Genomic DNA, 16313 nt, shown 5'->3' with positions numbered 1-16313 from the left:
CAACTAGAATGTCAAAATCAATGGTTATAAACTATTTGGGAAGGACCAAGTGGGCAAAAGGGGAGAAGGAGTGGCACTATGTCAAAAAACAAAAACAAAAAACAAACAAAAAAACATTTCCTCTTTCAGAGTCACTGATAACGCAGAGGTAAATGATCTTGAATGCTTATGGGTCAATGTCATAACAGATAAAGCACAAGATGGTGTTATTAGCTGGTGTCTGCCACAGACCACCAATTCACACCAGGAAATAAGATGACCACTCCCCCTCAGCCCTGTCTATCTATAACAGTGGTGGGAAACCTACGGCCTGTCAGGGTAATCTGCTGGCAGGCCGTGAGACAGTGTTTACATTGACTGTCCGCAGGCACAGCTGCCTGCAGCTCCCAGTGGCCAGCATGTCCCTGCGCCGTTTCCCGCAGCTTCCATTGGTTGGGAACAGCGAACCACAGCCACTGGGAGCTGCAGACTGTTAATGTAAACAAAAAACGTCTCACAACCCGCCAACGGATTACCCTGATGAGTCATGTGTGGCCTGCAGACTGCCCACCATTGATCTATAATGTGCAGAACAAAAAGCTGTGTGCTCAAGGGAGACTTCAATTTAAGTGGCATATGCTGAGGTCTCATGCTGACATTATTAAAACACCGTAGGCATTTCTAAACATTATAGATGACAATTTCCTAACTCAAAAAATGTTGCAGCTAACACAGGGGAATTCTTTAGTAGTCAGTGTTTTGAGAGATAAAGAGGAACTGATCGCAGAATTAAAAATGAATGGTAGCTTACATACACGTGATAATAATTTGATAACATTTATAATGTGCAAAAACATAATATAGTCCAGACCCAAAATAAGTAAATAAAATAAATAAATATACACACACGTGTATATATACACACACACATACATATACACATATACATACACCTCTACCTCGATATAACGCTGTCCTCGGGAGCGAAAAAAAATCTTACCGCATTATAGGTGAAACCACGTTATATCGAACTTGATTTGATCTGCCGGAGCGCTCAGCCCCGCTCCCTACCGGAGCGCTGCTTTACCGTGTTATATCTGAATTTGTGTTATATCGGATGGCATTATATTGGGGTAGAGGTGTACACAGTTCTTTAATAAGGCCAATTTCACAAAGCTGAAAATGATTATGGGCCAAATGGGAAAAATTTGAATGATAATTGGGAATCTCTTAAGAATACTTTGCTAGATGCTCAAAAAAGCTGCAGTCCCACAATCAGGGCCGGCTTTAGGAAGTGCAGGGCCCAATTCCAACAGTTTTGATGGGGCCCCGGCAGGGATGACTATATATTAAACAAACCAAAAAAAATGTAAAAAAAAAAAAAACAAACCACATGGGGCTTGTACTCACTGGGCAGTGCTCCGAGTCTTCGGCGGCACTTCGGTGGCGGGTCCTTCACTCGCTCCCGGTCTTCGGTGGCACTGAAGGACCCGCCGCCGAAATGCCACCGAAGACCCAGAGCAAGCGAAGGACCCACCGCCAAAGTGTCGCCGAAGACCCGGAGCACCGCCAGGTGAGAAAAATTGAAAAGGCGCCTCTAGCCAGGGAAGAGATACTCACTGGGTGCGGGGCCCTCTTAGGTGCGGGGCCCGATTCGGGGGAATTGGTGGAATTGGCCTAAAGCCGGCCCTGCCCACAATGAGAAAGAAGGCCATACTAGTTTTTTTTTTTTTTTTAAAGACCTGGTTTAGAGGGAACTGAAGGCGTGCGCGCGTGTGTATGTCTATAAATATAAACACAAATGGAAGAATGAGGACATTGATAGTAATGAATATAAATCAGAAGTTAGGAATTGTAGAAAATTGATAAGGCAAAGAAAGGGACACAGGGAGAAATCTATGGCTAGTAAAGTTAGGGACAAGAAGAAGAGGTTTTTAAAAATACATTAGAAACAAAAAGAATCCTGATAATGATATTGGTCCTTTTCTAGATGGAAATGATAGAATTACCAATAATAATGCAGAAACTTCAGAAGTGTTCAATAAATATTTCTGTTCTGTATTCAGGGAAAAAACCAAATGATATAGACTCATCATATGGTCATAAAACTCTTTCAATTCCACGAGTATCTGAGCTACTAAAGAAAGACATTTTAAAACCAGCAGGTCCAGATAAATTGCATCCAAGTGATTTAAAAGAGCAGGCTGAGGAGTTCGTTGGACCGTTATTGTTGATTTTCAGTAAGTCTTGGAGCACTGAGAAAGTTCCAGAAGACAGGAGGAAAGCTAATGTTGTGCCAGTATTTTAAAAGTGTAAATGGCATAACCCGGGTAATTATAGGCCTGTCAGCTGGACACTGACCCTAGGCACGATAATGGAGTGGTTGTTACTGGATTCAGTTAATAAAGAATTAGTGAAACATAATATAATCAATGAAAATCAACATAGCTTTATGGAAATTAGATCCTGTCAAATTAATCTGATATCTTTTTTAGACAAGATTACAAGTTTGGTTGATAAAGGTAATACCGTTGACTGTAAGGTGTTTAACTTGGAACAGCATAACATTTTTATTAAAAAACTAAAATGATATAAAATTAGATGGCACACATTAAATGGATTAAAAGATAGGTCTCAAAATGTAACTGTAAGTGGAAGATCATCAATGCAGTCCTGCAGGGATTGGTTTTTGGCCCTGTGCTATTTAACATTTTTATCAATGACCTTGAAGAAAACATAAAACAATCACTGATAAAGTCTGCATAGGACACAAAGACTTGTGGAGTGGTAAATAATGAAAAGGATTTGAATAATGAAAAGGTTACTGATTCAGAGCGATTTGGATCACTTGGTAAACTGGGCGCAAGGAAACGTGTGTAAATATATACTTCTAGGAACAAAGAATGTAGGCCATACTTAAAGAATGGGGACTCTATCCTGGGAAGCAGTGACTGAAAAAGATTTTTGGAGAGGTGGTGGATAATCAGTTGAACATGAGCTTCCAATATGACTCAGTGGCCAAAAGAGCTAATACAATCTTGTGATGTATAAACAGGGGCATCTTGAGTAGGAGTAGACATATTATTTTATTTCTATATTTGGCACCACTAACTACTGCTGGAATACTGTGTCCAGTTCTGGTGCCCACAATACAAACATGAGGTTGATAAATTGGAGAGGTTTCAGAGAAAAAAGCACAAGAATGATCAGAGGATTAAAAAATATGCTTTATAGTGATAGACTCAAAGAGCTCAATCTATTTAGCTTAACAAAGCAAAGGTTAGGGGGTGACTTGATTACAGTTTATAAGAATCTACATGTGGAACAAATATTTAATAATGGGCTCTCCAGTCTAGCAGACAAAGGTGTAACAAGATCAAATGTCTGGAAGCCAGACAAATTCAGACAGGATATAAGGCCTAAATTTATAACAGTGAGAGTAATTAACCACTGGAACAATTTACCAAGAATCTTGGTGGATTCTTGCTCACTGACAATTTTTTAATCAAGATTGGATGTTATTCCAAAAGATGTTGTCTAGGAATTATTTTGGAGAAGTTCTATAGCTGGGTTACACAGGAGGTCACAGTACACAATCAAATGGTCCCTACTGGCCTTGGAATCTGTGAAAGACAAGAGAGCAGACGGAAAGATCTGTCACATGAAAATTGTATCTGAAGAGGACAGCAACTCAATTGGGTAGAAATGATCTTGCCGAGCAGATAAAAGCCTTGCCGATTTCCTCCTATAAGGGTGTTTCTTTACCTAATCCATTGCATTTCTCTGGCAGAATGAGCCCCATAATTTTGAAAGAGACTCCTCAATCTACTGAGTTATCTGGAAAATAGAATAATTTGATTCATGACTGTCAAAGAAAACACTCTCTACTAATCCGAATGGTTTAGCTAAAAGCTATTGTCCATATCACTTGCCAGGAGTGAAAATGTATTTCTAAGTAGTTTAAAGGGTTACAACAAAAACAACAACAAAACTTGAAAGGGAAACTGCTCGAGGTAGAGATCAGTTTTTTAGGTTGCATGCAATGTAGGTGTAATCTGCAGATTATTTCATCTCTTGACATGAAAATAAGCATCTGCAAATAAAATGAGAGAATCTCAGGTTGCTGAACCTTCCCTCTAAAGAGAAAAAAAACATGAGAAAGGAGATCTAGAAAATAGGGACATATTACAGATGGCTGATTACATGAGAAGATCATGAGCATCAAAGGAGCAGCAAATAGGAGCAGCGAGGTTCCTAAAGACTGCAGCCAGAAAGCACAGGTTGCATCGCACAAGTGCGGAGACCTGAATCCATGAAAGTTATCCATATAAACATAAAAGCAACACTTAGAGAGTTATAGTAGTAAATTAAAAAAACAAACACAAACAAACAAGAGCTTTGGAAGGATTATAAACTCTCAAGCTTTGGGGCACATAAATCAACATTTAACTATCAGCGGTTAGAATGAAACTTTCCCTAGGGGGGCAGGTTTTCCTATAACCTATTTCTTCCTTCAAAGCAGCTGGTACTGGCCACTGCCAGAGACAGGGCACTGGGGCAGTTAGACCACTGGTCCAATCACCATGTAATTTTTGTGTAGCTAAGCTCTTGCTCAGACCTTATAAAGGTATACCCTAGGGCAATAGTTCTCAAACTTTTGTACCGGTGACTCCTTTCACATAGCAAGCCTCTGAGTGCGACCCCCCTTATAAATTAAAAACACTTTAAAATATATTTAACACCATTATAAATGTTGGAGGCGAAGCGGGGTTTGGGATGGAGGCTGACAGCTCGCGACCCTCCCTGTAATAACCTTGTGACCCTCTGAAGGGTCCTGACCCCCAGTTTGAGAACCCCTGCCCTAGTATTATTTATAAGGGGTAAGAAAGAGGAATAATGTTTTAGCCAGAAACTCCAAGTGATTAAACCCAAGAAGCGAACACTGACCAATGTTCCATTTGAGAAACTTCAAGCACTTGAGATAAAGAACCACCATAGAAACCCACCGTGTCAGGTTTACTATATGTAGAAGAATCCTTTGCGCCTTTGGACAACCAACCTTTCACCTTAGCCCATAAAGGGCTAATGGTTAGACTATATGCTGGTCTTTGTATACTTCTCTGGCTGTTTATACTGTCACAGGAAAGGTGAAGAACCCTCCCTCCTGGGGAGAAGAAGAACCTGGCAAACTACTGTATCTTAGTCCATGCTGATGGATATTCAGTTGATGAGCAGAACTTGTAAACTTTCTCTCTTCACAAAGTGGTGAATTAGTCCTATTGCAAAAACAAGCCAATTCATTTAACATCTGATAGAAAATGGACAGGAATAGCCATGAATATTCCTTTCCTAACCCAGAGAACCAGTGAAGAATAAAATATTTTAAACTCAAAGTTTGTACTGCATCTTTAAATATGCTTGACCTAACAATACGTAACTAGAGTGAAGGAAAAGAAAGCATTTTAATTGATAAATAGCAAATGGCTAATAAAGGCAACGATAAAAGAGATTTAGGTTAAAAGAAAAATCTGGAAGTCAATAGAAATGAAGTGACTACCAAAAAACTACTGCGCTCAGCTACATCTAAAAACTGGAGGAACAACGTGATTTTTACAGGCCACAATAGCATTTTACACCAATGTACAATTTGCTATAAAAATAAAAAGTAAAGTGTGAATAATTTTTATTTGATTCTGATACATTTATTTTAGGCAACTTTACCGAAGAATTTTTTTCATACATTATATATTTAAATTTTTACATCTGAAAAGTCATTTGCTTACTACAAAAATCCCTGAAAGATAACCCACATCCTACAAATGGTAATAAACAATTCAACCTCCGAGATACTGGACAAAAGTATATTCCTAACTGCATTTACAAGAACTTGATCTTCAGCCTCAGGTCTAACAAACCACCTATCTGACACAGTGGCAAACAAGAGAGAGCTCACCACCTCTTATTGCTTAATAGTATTTTATTTACAAAAATACATTATAACGTAATACCTCCATTTATTTTGGAAACTTTGCATCTAGAGATTATTCTTAGCTATAGAGCAAGTGCAAATTTACTGTATTTAAAATGTACAACTCCAAATACTCATTCTTCAGCCCTGTATTTTATACCTTACTTGGGCATAAGCAGATAAATTCTCAGTGTCACTATTGCCGAGTTTTCCTGCTATTTTTATTTTCTACTGACAGAATATTCAAAGCTGACAAATGTTGTAGAACAGACATAGTTATTAAAAGCTTCAATTTACAGCAAATAGTGACAGTTTGCTTTTGCTGCTCATAAACTAAAATCTAGGAGGTGTAAATACACAGGGAAGGTGGCAGCAAAACACTTCGATAGTTCTTTAAGCCGTTCTGCTAAGTAATGTTGATAAAGAGTAACACTCTCTCTCATGTGTATCCAACAACATAATGGCTTATTCTTATCCCAGATCTTTTAAAATATAGTTTACATAAAAACACACACACACAAACAAAAATAACCACACACTCCAACAGCTACCATAAACCTAAATGAATAGAAACACAAAAAGGATACAGGATATGTGTACTAGAGATAAAAATCGACATTTAATTTGATGTAGCTCTTAAACTTTTTGCCTCTGCAGCCGAACACCAATACTTATTTTATTCACCCAGTAGTGTTGCTTTATAACATGATATGATTTATTTGCTTCTACCTTCTCACTCCTGGTATTCTTTAGTCATTATAAATATTATGCATCCGCCAAAACAGAGAGAAAAATAAATGCAGCCATGATTATTGAAGTTATTCAACAAAAAGGGTGGAAATTAACCTTTGCAATCATCATACCGAATAGTTTTATTTTAAATCACTTTTCTGCAAAGTGCAAGATTCGTTTCAGGACCTGTTTGTGCAAACATGAGCTGACCCTCCGATTATTGGCCTAGGCCAACATAGTACTCTCTGTTTTGGGACTGCTAACAGTACCAATGCTAAGTGCAAAAGAACCCATTTCTGTTTTTATGATGTCTAATTGCTAGTTTTGAATGCAGCATCTGGGTTCAGTTACTGGTTGGGACAGTCTATTCTTTTATGATCACCACTTTTACAAAATTATGATAAATCTTGTGCAAAGTATGTCTGGTGCAAAGTATGTCTGGTATCACTGGAAAAAGTCATAATCGGTTGACCATTGCTGTCCCGTTGAAATGTATGTATCATCACTATATAAGGAGTTATGAGATTTTGCTATATGTTTGTTACTGAAACATGTATGGGTCTGGGAAACGCTCACAGACTAGTTCAACAGTGGCAACAAAGGGGTGACCAACACCCACCCAGGTGTTAAGCAACCATCACCGGCCATTCACCACCAGGGGAGATGTAAACAAGAGATTTACAATTCATATGAAAGACAGTTGTTTGAGCACCTACATCATGGGCTGCCTAACCCCCATAACACAGCAAGGCTCTTTCTAGCACCTGGAGGAGAGTATAAACTAAGGAACAAAGACATCACCATTTCATGTCTCCTTCCCCACCTACAATGTAGGCAACAAGATTATTTGGAAGACAAAAACATTTGAACTAGGGGGAGTGGAAAAGCTTTCCAGTTGGCACAGAGTGCTGTAGGTTTTGGGGTATGAGAAACCAGATTATTTCAAATTTGATTTAGCCTAATAACATTTAGGAATTAGATTGAGATTTTATCTTTTATTTCTTTTTGTAAGCAACTCTGACCTATGATTATACCATTTACAATCACTTAAAACCTATCTTTCTTTAGTTAATAAACTTACTGTAATGTTTTATCTAAGACAGTGTGTTTTTGATTGAAGTTTGGGAATTGACTCAGGTTACTAAGGCTGGTGCATATTCATATGCTTTAATTATACCATCAATGAGCTTACTCTGATCAAGGGGGTCTCGAGCAGTGTGAGACGTATATTTCTGGGGTGCAAAGATGGGGGAATTTGCGGGTGTCTCCCTGTATACAGTTCATGAGTGGCTCTGAGAGTCACCATGTAACTTTGGGTGTGCCTTCACATGCTAATGGCTGTGTGAGTGCAAAGCCCAAAGGGTCTGCTTGTCACTAGCTGAGCAGTGTGAGAGGTATCCTGGGCTAGAGAGTTAAGGGAGCACAGCAATTCCACAGTCCAGGTTGTACCTCGGGGCTTGTCACACTAGTATTAAAGAGGGAGGCAAGAGGGTGGAATGGATGGTAAAGAAAAACAAGTGGTCAAACATGATTGGCAGCAAAGGTGCAGAACACAAAATAGAAAGAGTCACAGGAAAAAAGGCAGAGACAGTTCTACCAGAAAGTGCACCTGATCAGTGACAGACAAGTAGTGGTACACCTAGAAAAGTGGATTCTGACATCAACAAGGAAATATTTTTATGGCAAGTCTGCCTGTTAATCTCTTTTCTACCTCCCCCCACTCCTAACACTATGCCATCTCACATATAGAAGAAAACAGGAATTAAAAATATTTGTCTGTTATTCTGGAATATGCAAGCATCAACTTCAGACCTTCCTCTGCCATATTCACCAGTGTAACCATCCTATTTAAAGAGCAGTAAGATGAATTGGACAGGGGGAAGAAAACCTGACCATCACAAACTGAATTACTGACAGCTTGTCCCTTCTGTACATCACTCCTCTTTCCCCATTCCTCCTCATCCAGCAACAAGTTACATTAAGCACATGTTGCCAAGCAATAACAAGGAAGTGGGCTCACCTCTGCAGAATCACTTAAGGTATGTCTACATTGACCATGGATGGTGCAGGTCAGCTGACTTTGGGCTGGAGGACTATAAAATTGCAATGTAGACATTCAGACTCCAGCTGGAGTCTGAACATCTGCACTACTATTTTTAGCCCAACAGCTGGAGCCCTGTGAACCTGAATCAGCTGACCCTGGCTCTGAGACTCAGTGCCGCAGGTTTTTTAATCACAGTGTAGACATAACCTTAAAGCGCACATCTGCCAAAGGAGAATAAGCAGGAGAAAGAAGATTCAACTTGTAGCACAAGAGGGTAGTATGATGAGACTGCCATTACAGAGATCTTCAATTAAGGTTTCAGACTCCCTACAACAGACACACTCAAACAGAACGTCATATAAAATATTCTGGTGAGGCCAGCCATTGGCCAGTCCTGATCCAATGAGAGGTAGAGGTCTTGGAAGGAGTCTCAAACATTCATTGGCCATAGTGAAGACAACGTTTGAAACACATGAATGTCTGCTCTATCCTAACAACAATGATAAACTAACATTCAGCAAAAGTAGCTGCTTGTCAATGGAGGAATCTGGGTTGTTATTAATTATTCATATCACAATAGCATCCTGAATTAAGAACCAGGGCCTATTGCACTAGGCACAGTATTGACAAATGACACAGAAGACAGTTGCTCTCCCAGACAGCTTATAGTCTAGGTATGGAAAAGGCTAATCACAGATTGGTTAACATGAATGGAGGGGAGGTGTTAAACTTGGCACAAAGTCTGGGGGTAAGTACTTTCTCTCATCAGGAAACTGAAATGGGAACAAATAGCATCTAAATCTTGCCACTTCTTCCTCCACAACATTTCTAAAATCTGACCTTTCCTCTGTCCAGAAAGCAAAATCCCTCATCTGGCCCTTATCTCCTGCCTTGATTACAGCAACTCCTCTGTGACAAACACATCACCCCCTGCCTGTCCATATAAAATGCAGCTCCCAAGATCGTATTCCTTGCTCCTACATCTGATTAGGTCACCTCCATTAGTTCTTCCTCCTCCTCTGTTTTAAGATCAAGTTTCTACTCATCTCCTTCCACATCCTGTAAAGCTTTACCCCTGTCTATTTACCCAACCTTCTCTCTTTTCACAGTGCCCTTTTCCTTCCATTCCATCAGTGGCACCAGCTCTATTGTCCTATTTACCTGCTGCCTATAGAACAGTCTCTGTATTTATTTCCACACTGGCCAGTGCATAGATGGCCCTTTCCTCAGCTAGTATGCTAGGCTATTACCTTCTGATCATTTAAATCCTTCTTCAAAATCCACTTATTCTGTAAGGTTTATATGAAGCTAACCAGATAATTACCACCGTATTTTCCGGCGTATAAGACGACTTTTTAAACTAAAAAACCCCCCCCCAAAATCGGGGGTCGTCTTATACGCTGGGTATAAACAGGCTTCGGCTGAGCCAATCCTGGGAGGCGTCTCTCTGGTGTATGCCATTAATGCATACAAAGCCTGCTCGGATTGGCAAAGGTTGTAATAGCCTGCCTCTCTGACTCAGCCAATCCGAGCAGGGTTAATAGATGACACCGCTCCGCCCTCCTTCTCCTCCCCTTTCCCGGCTTCCCGCGAACATTTCACGGGAAGCCTGAAAAAAGGAGCAGGCAGGTAAGCCGGGCGTGTGGGGGAGGGGGAGGGGGCGGGACGGCTTACCTGCGGCGCCGGCCCGGGGAGCCGGGTCCTGCGGCTGCGGCGCCGGTCCCGGTGTCGGCCCGGGGAGCCGGGCCCCGCGGCTGTGGCTCCGACCCTGGCCCCCAGCAGGGGTAAGAGGCCAGGGCTAGGGCTGGGGAGGGGTTGGATCGGGCAGAGGTTCTGGGGGGGGGGGGGAAGACAGGGGATGGGGAAGGAGGGGTTGGGTAGGCACCGCGTGGGAGTGGGTGGTGGAAGGTTAACTGACTAAAGTGAGTTTTAAGGAGGAAAGAGGGGCTGGCTGGTGCACAGGGTCTGGGGTGATGTCTGAGGCATAAGGGGTGACATGAGAGATGGCATGGAGTCACTTGTAGAGAGGGAAAGCAGTGGAATCAGCAAGTCATGCTGAATGGGCTGAGCGAACGGGTGACTAGGAGCAATCCAAGAGGCACATGCAGAGTTGTGCAGGGCTAGATGAGGGTGAAGAGTCTGAATTGGATGCAGAAAGAGATCAGAAGTCAGTGGTCTCCTGGAAGGGCTTGTGGGTGTGACACTTTCAGGTGTGAGATATGTGTGGCTTCAGAGGAGACCATGACATGGTTAAAGGCTTTGGCAGAAGAAGAGAGTTTTTCTATTATAAAAGCTATACTAGAATTTCTGTATTTGATTGGACTTGGGGGGGGACAAGGAGCAGGGCAGGGGGGGTTATGTGTTGTGGTTTCTGAGGGGGGGCAGGACGTGGGTGGGGGGTGTTGCCTCGGAGGGGGGGTAGTCTTATATGGTGAGTATAGGCCAAAACCTATGTTTTAACTTGAAAATTAGGGGGTCGTCTTATACGCCGGAAAATACGGTAGGTAGAAAGACAGTTGGGAAGAGTTTCTCTCTTTGCAATTTTTGTCATTCAGACTGACTTCTTAGGAACGGAACTTTATTTTAGATTTGGAGACTGCCTAGCAAATTACAGATACTACCACAATCTAAATAATAAATAATCAAAACAGCAATAAAAACAACAATGTATTTCAGGCATTGTTGTCTTTAAAGATTTCACATTCCAAAAGGTTCAGCCAATTAATGGAAAAATCAATGTAGCCAGTAATTGCTTTTAGAGTTCGTTGGTTCACCCCTTTTTAAAATTATGGTTATATTCCCACTGACTGAGTAAAGAACCATGTGACAGGGCTCATTTGCATGATCTTAGAACACAAAAGCACAAACTAAAATGATCTGCATGACATGTTATAGTCTGATTTTTAAGGCCTACATCATGGCTTTTTAAACTAATATGCCAACATCAAAAGTAAGTATCTTTCAATGCACTGAAAGAGAAGGTTGGTTTTTGGATTTTTTTTTAAAAACAAATAAAACTGTCTTTTTAGTAATAACACCTTCTGAATTTCTTGCACTACTTAGTCAACAAAATTAGCAATCAGTAGAAACCAAAAATTGAGACGGGTGGTTTAGTTTCTGTCAGTAACACATTTCAGAGGTCCGTAACAAATAGCAGCAGCAAATGAATAAATAATATTCAAAGTCTAAAAGCCTACTTCCCTCGCAGTGTGAAAATATGTAAATGTTACATAGCTGTACTCTCCAAACTGGCTCTCTTTTCATTCCTTGGAGATTTTTGTGTCAGTATAACAAGCTAAAAACAAAATATGAATGACAAGTGCACAGACTTAGCTGATTGAGAACACAGAATACAACAGTAACCATATTAATCTTTTCTCTCAAAGAGGATGCGAGTGTTCCAGGCAGAAATATTGATTTTTACCTAGTCTACTGCAAGTAGATTGATAATCAGTGTTCAAAATCTATGCTGGAGTGTTTTCTTCCAAAATGGCAACCTTGAGTATTTTCCTTTTGCTTATTAGCACACCTAGACTTTCACTTAAACAACTAACTTTATTAAAATTCTGTGCTACTTTCTATAAGTCTTCTGACAAACACTTGGTTTGTGAACAATACACATAACTGAAGACCAAGGACTTAGAAATGATGCCCACAACAATACGTTGGCTCAGATTTCATTGTTTTTAAATGAACTTAAAAACCACTATTTGTCAGTCTTGCTTAAGCAACAAATTCTGGCTTTTACGCACCAGTATTTGTAATTCAGATTTCTCTGTTCACTTTTGCTATCCTTCTTAATGATACAGGAACACCATCAAACTGAAGTTAGACAATTTCAATAATAAATTTAATTAAAAATAGTTTTAAGTACTATGGCTGACCATGTCTTTCTGCCAGATTTTGTGGTTTTTCCTCTCTCCTGTTAGACCAACACAAAGAGCAGGAGAAGCTTTCTGACCGACTCTACACGAAGTGCTGCCAAATTAATAAAGAAAACACACCAATAATCACCTCTATTCTATTCCAGTTACTGGTAGCAATCTGGGTGGAGTGATTTAAACCAAAGTGGTTTTAATCATGATTTAAACCAAAGTGGTTTTAATCATGATTTAAATTGAGAAGCGGGAAACCTTGATTTAAATAATCAATGTTAATCTTGTTTTGCTTTTGTACTTTTGAGCTATGTGCCCGATGAAAGACTGATTCTCATTGGTTGGTAACAGTTAAACCATGTAGATTTGCAACTAAATCTGGTACATATTTTTGCTAAGCAGGAGGATACACTATATCTATTTAAATAATCATGTAGCTGTAACATACATTTATTCAGATTCTTAATTTTTACTTTGTTAGAAAATGGTGAATGATGTATTTCTTATTTATTAGATTAATTTTTTTGCTTGTGATTAGTGTCAAGCTGCACTTGGATAGAAATTAGAATTTAATTAAAAATGCACAGGGACAGCATTGTTTTTATTAAAACTCCCTTGTGTGTGCTGGATACACAAGAAAAAAGTTTATCAAAACATGTTTTGCATTTAAAACGGATTTATTTAATAATTATTATCTGTAGTTGGTGAGTTTAACTGCTTGCATCTAAATCACCATTTCCTTCAACATTTCAGAACTAGAAGACTTCTCACACCACATTTTCATTCATAGATTGGAAGAGGAAAACAAGCTTCCTGGCTTTTTTAACTAGTTTCTCAACAATGAGCAAATTAATAATTGAACTGAACTAGAAAGATAAACTGGAAAAATATTTTCACTATACCTGCAGAAAAGGCTGCTGCTGACAAAAGCTGGTTAAACACTTTCAACAAACTCTGGTGCGTAGCCAGTGACTCCCACTAGTTCAGTGGCTTAACTTTCTTTCAAATGTTGGCAGCAAACATATACTGCCTAATTATTTGAAAATGTAATTGAAATTATTTTATCAGATTATAGTAAATTTAAGGTTTAACATAAATTGTCATAATTTTAGAAAAAATATATTTAAATAAAATATCCAAATTTTTAATTTAAAAAAAAATTGATTTTCATCCACCTTGGTAAGAACAGAAGACAGAATGTTTTCACATAGAAGTGTGATTTTTGAAGTTGACAGTATCCTTTGACCAATGAGCCTGTGTGGTCTGACACCCACCTCAGCTTTGCATACACTAGCCCTCATTGCATTCTGTGCTGCTTCAAATCCCAGTCCCACCAGGGCTCCTGGAAAACTGGGGCTTGGAGCTGCCCAACTGCAGCCATGACCAACCACAAATGAATGGGTGATGGTGAGGGTTTTAACCTGGTAAACTGATGTACTTGACCACGAAAGCTCGAGAACCATTCATTTACATCAAAATAAGATTTTTTAAAAATCCCAAATAACCAAATGGTTGTTTAAAAGCCTTGCTGATAGAGCTTAGCGGAGCAGTTGCCTAAACAGCAATTAGTGGAGCATACAGTGGTTTTCACTCACTAATTCACAAAGGCTCACTTTAATTAAAAGAAAAATGCCAGGTAATTTTTGCTGGCCATATTAGGCAAAAAGGAAAAAAAAATCAGGTACAAGAGGAACTGCTCTTCCAAGATTTCTGAATGCATGCTCCGTACCTCGTCCTGCTCAGATTTTGGAAGGCACTTCAGATGGGTCGAGTGCTGTAGCTATCTTTAGAAATCTCACATCGGTACCTTTGCGTTTTGTCAAATCTGCAATGAACGTGTTCTTAAAACAAACAATATATGCTGGTCATCATCCGAGACGGCTATAATATGAAATATATGGAAGAATGCAGGTAAAACAGAGCAGGAGATATACAATTCTCCCACAAGGAGTTCAGTCGCATTTTAACAAACAATTTTTTTTAATGAGCATCAGCAGCATGTAAGCATGTCCTCTGGAATGGTGGCCGAAGCGTGAAGGGGCATACATACGTTCAGCATATATGGCTCGTAAATACTTTGCAATGCCGACTACAAAAATGCCATGTGAACACCTATTCTCACTTCCAGGTGACATTGTAAATAAGAAGTGGGTAGCATTATCTCCAGTAAATGTAAACAAACTTGTTTGTCTGAGTGATTGGCTGAACAAGAAGTAGGACTGAGTGGACTTGTAGGCTCTAAAATTTTAGATTTTTTTGTTACGTAAATACACTCAAAAACAAAACAATCTACATTTGTAAGCTGCACTCTCACGATAAAGAGATTGCACTACAGTACTTGTACGAGGTGAATCGAAAAATACTATTTCTTTTATTATTTCTACAGTGCAAATATTTGTAATAAAAATAATAATATAAAGTGAGCACTTTACACTTGGTATTCTGTGTTGTAATTGAAATCTATATATTTGAAAATGTAGAAAAACATCCAAAAATACTTAATACATTTCAGTTGGTATTCTATTGTTTAACAATGCGATTAAAACGGCGATTAATTTTTTTGCGTTAATCGAGTGAGTTAACTGCAATTATCAACAGCCCTACTTTTTATTTATGACAGGAATCTTAGCTATAATAAAAATATACCATAATTGTTATCTGGGAAATGATTCCTATTCTCACCCAATTTTAAGAGCATCCATGGACTTAAACACCACATTACTATCCAGTAGATAGTAAAGAAAAATACCCACTCCTGTAATTCAAGAACACAGTATTAATATATGGAGATATACCTATCTCATAGAACTGGAAGGGACTCTGAAAGGTCATCAAGTCCAGCTCCCTGCCTTCACTAGCAGGACCAAGTACTGATTTTGCCCCAGAACCCTAAGTGGGCCCCTTAAGAATTGAACTCACAACCCTGGATTTAGCAGACCAAGCTTCAAACCACTGAGCTATCCCATTCATCAAGAATAAGAAATAATGAAGTGAAATAGCTTATTTATTTATTCTTATTTATTATCTTGCTTGTTCGAGGTGTATGTAACATGCTTTGCAATACCAATGAAGAGAAATCATTCCCAACATCCTTGAAATCTCTTCCACTCCTTTCCTTTCTGGGCAGGGAGGCGGTGGGATATGTGTACGGTGAAGTACGGCTACTTTCAGATTTCTCCGGTCTTTAAGGGATTTTCAAAATAAAAAAAATAAATAATATTTACAGAAACGCATTTTACTCTTGCTCACAATGTATGTTTTCACATTGAATTACATGCAACCATTTCTGTTCTCTGTATAGTTAAAACACACTTGGAGGTCCATCAATGTAAGAGACTAAAGCACTGAAAACAACAATTAATTGAGCTAATAGCATGTGACGGAAAGCACCCCTGTATTCACACAGTACCAATACTGTAATAATCTTTGTACAAAATATGCCTTGTAAGGTATCATTTGAAAACTAGTAACTCACTAGTCAATCTTGTCACAATAAAATATGTCTAGCAACATTACATGTAAAGTTAGGAACTAACTGAAATCAAGACTGAAGTGTGTTTACCAGACAAGTCTGGGGCAGGGATAAACCTGTTTCTCAAAGACAAAGGGCAAGCTGACACTTCTAGCTAGATCTGAAAGTTAATGGGCAATCACCAACCAAGTGGCTATTCTTGGAGGAAGCAGGGGAGGGTAGGAACAAACAGATCTGCACTTA

At 39.3% G+C, this 16313-nt stretch overlaps 1 protein-coding gene across 13 annotated transcripts in view; it reads right to left on the bottom strand.

Moving 5' to 3' along the window:
* Nucleotides 1–16313, bottom strand: part of RSU1 (Ras suppressor protein 1) — a 190241-nt gene that overhangs the window by 38362 nt on the left and 135566 nt on the right. For 2 of the 13 annotated variants that reach the window (XR_005595242.1, XM_039528012.1), the window contains one exon: nt 15630–15780. The exons of the other annotated variants lie outside the window; for them this stretch is intronic. Coding sequence is in view for 1 of the 2 variants with exons in the window: in XM_039528012.1 (XP_039383946.1) it covers nt 15780 (1 nt within the window). In the remaining variant the exon portion in view is untranslated. Of the gene's footprint in view, nt 1–15629; nt 15781–16313 lie in introns of those variants that run through there. 13 annotated transcript variants of the gene reach the window in all.

The sequence above is a fragment of the Mauremys reevesii genome, linkage group 2 (genome assembly GCF_016161935.1).
Source record: "Mauremys reevesii isolate NIE-2019 linkage group 2, ASM1616193v1, whole genome shotgun sequence".
NCBI classification, from domain to species: domain Eukaryota; kingdom Metazoa; phylum Chordata; order Testudines; family Geoemydidae; genus Mauremys; species Mauremys reevesii.
The sequence above is the reverse complement of the archived record's forward strand: the minus strand, read 5'-3'. Positions and strand labels throughout refer to the sequence as shown.